Consider the following 2,500-nt stretch of genomic DNA (forward strand, 5'->3'; position numbering starts at 1 on the left):
CATGTCCTGTCAGTTCCAAAGGCGTAAAGTGTTTTTATTATCTTTTCTATTTAACAAAAAATGTTCACTGAGGTTGGTTATTCCAGCAAAAGGCTTCTATCTAGTTTTAAAGATTTTTGGTGGAGTTATGCTCAAGCGTGTTGGCACAAGCCAAAATGACAGGTATGCCCGCATACAATAAATACTATATGGGGATAAGCAATCACTGGCCATCCATTGCTGCCCTACTACAAATATTTATTGAGCAATTGAAAGATTAGAGGAGCAGTAGATTTACAAACCAATGGGAAGACTACTAGAATTTTAAAAAAATCAAGGCTCACCTTGAGCGTGGTGAACATGAGGCCGAGTTCCCCAAGCAAATTCCAGCCACCGCCGCCACCGCCTCCATCATCCAGTAGGTCCTCAACAAGACGGATTTCGGCGCCAAGATGCTGGATGCGTGAGCGCACGACCACGAACTGCATCACAGGGAACAGGTCGTCCATCGTCCACTGGAACAACCGTCCCAGACGTGCCACAGCTCGCTGCCAAAACAAACACAAGGGAACTTTCTATTAGTTTCTTTTTATAGTATCATCACCTTCATTATATGTGCTGCTTCCTTATTGTAATTATAAAAGAACGACACATGTCATACACACCTCATTTATGCACTCGAAAGTCTTCTGGATGACAGCAAGTTTATCCCTCGGGGAAAATGCAGTGGAGAGCAGCTGGAGTGTCTCGATGGCATCACTGAAGTGGCCTTCCCTGGCAGGTGATGGAGCTAAGGACAGGCTAGAGGGGCGCTGAGGGTCTGTGCTGGGGCTGGTCTCACCTCGCTCAGGGATATCCTCTAGCCAGAACTTCCTGAGGAGAGGAAGAAAGATTCAGCTGTTAACTGAGTAGGGGTGTATGCGTGTATGTAAGTTTAAGTGTATGTGCATTTTTGTATGAGTATGTGTATGTGTATGTATATATTTGTATGTGTATGCGTGGGTGTGTGCTTGCATGCATGTGTTACATACACATACACATACACATACACATACACATACACATACACATCCACACACATACACTCACATACACAAACACGTATACATGTGACACACACACACACACACACACACACACACACACACACACACACACACACACACACACACACACACACACACACACACACACACACATACATGTACATATACATATACATATACATATACACATACACATAAACATCCACGTCCACATGTAGTGCACTTACGGATCGACGCCCAGGAAGGTCATGAGGCCAATATCTGGCTGCTTGTTCCAGCTGAGCAGCCGGCGCCAATACTCGTCGTCTTTGGGCTGGTTATCTAGTACGTAGAGGCTGGAGAGAGGCGAGTAAAATTGTGGCAAGAGCCATGGCTGCAGAAGTGTGCCTGGGGTGACCATGCTGGAGGTGAAAGGAGCTCAGTTTAGAAGAACAATGAAAAGATTTTTTTCCAAAAAAAAAATTGTCTTTATCTTTCATCTCTGTCGAGTCCCTGTCTTCAATAATCAACTTACAAAATCCATGTGTTTCATTTAATAACCAGTTTATTGACCTTCTGTCCATACATGAGTCAGGCGACTAAGCAAAATGCACCAGCCATGGTGCAATGTGTACAAATGGATCTGTACTCTGAATTATGAATTGTCCCCTTCTGTGATATCTGTTCTGTAAGCCCTTGGACCTTCATTCACTAAAACACATCCTTATCTCCAGAATGGACTGCTCCCTGAACTGTCCTGTTAATGGTGTTATAACTGCAAAAAAAGCGCTCTCCTTGTTCTTACATTTCCTGTCCTTCATTTTCCTCATTCTGCAGAATTATGTTATCTCCCTCAGCTGGAAGAATGGGGAACAGTGCTCTCACCAGCTGGTAGACTCTCTGGGTTAGTGAATGGATCTGGGAACAGAAGACCACCACTTGTTTTTATGGATGAAGAAAATGAAAAAAAAAATCAATAAATTTGATGTGTAACAGAATACAGAAAGGTCAATCTGTTTATTCACTTAATTAGGGATACTATATGTTATGTGGCCCACCCACCAATATGGCTTTTTAGGCATTATTGTTAAAAGGAATAGCTACTTTATTACATTTTAATTAAAACATGAGGGATGAGGAATCACCAGAGAATCAGACAGCAACAGCAAAAAATAAACTTTTTGTGACCTATCTTATGAGAGTTGTTCGTGTGGATGAAGGAAATTAAACAGAACATTTTAGAAAGCAATCCTCTCATATAGTGGATAATCAAAACTTTTCCATGCAATTGGTGGAATGGTAGAAAGCTCTTTTTCATGATTGTTCAAAATTCCATACCTATATAAGGAGCAGGCAGACAGAGCAATTCCCCTGCAACATACCTCTTGCACAGCATATGAGAGTAGCCTAGGGTGCGCCGCCACACCACCGTAGCTAGCCCGGAACGCATCTGCCAAAGCCTGCAGCAGCTGACCCAGTGGGTGTACACGACTCAA

At 42.9% G+C, this 2,500-nt stretch overlaps 1 protein-coding gene across 1 annotated transcript in view; it reads right to left on the reverse strand.

Moving 5' to 3' along the window:
• The window catches only part of LOC122264491 (uncharacterized), a 33,839-nt gene that overhangs the window by 9,064 nt on the left and 22,275 nt on the right, over positions 1-2,500 (reverse strand). The window contains exons 9-13 of the mRNA XM_086532464.1: positions 2,387-2,500; positions 1,810-1,922; positions 1,253-1,426; positions 645-852; positions 324-527 (exon numbers count right to left, since the gene is read on the reverse strand). The exon at positions 2,387-2,500 is cut by the window's right edge and continues 6 nt beyond it. Coding sequence (XP_086388590.1) covers positions 324-527; positions 645-852; positions 1,253-1,426; positions 1,810-1,922; positions 2,387-2,500 — 813 coding nt within the window. The remainder of the gene's footprint in view (positions 1-323; positions 528-644; positions 853-1,252; positions 1,427-1,809; positions 1,923-2,386) is intronic.

This window comes from Penaeus japonicus, unplaced genomic scaffold, assembly GCF_977035675.1.
Source record: "Penaeus japonicus unplaced genomic scaffold, GWHDUDI00000001_assembly GWHDUDI00000037, whole genome shotgun sequence".
NCBI lineage: Eukaryota > Metazoa > Arthropoda > Malacostraca > Decapoda > Penaeidae > Penaeus > Penaeus japonicus.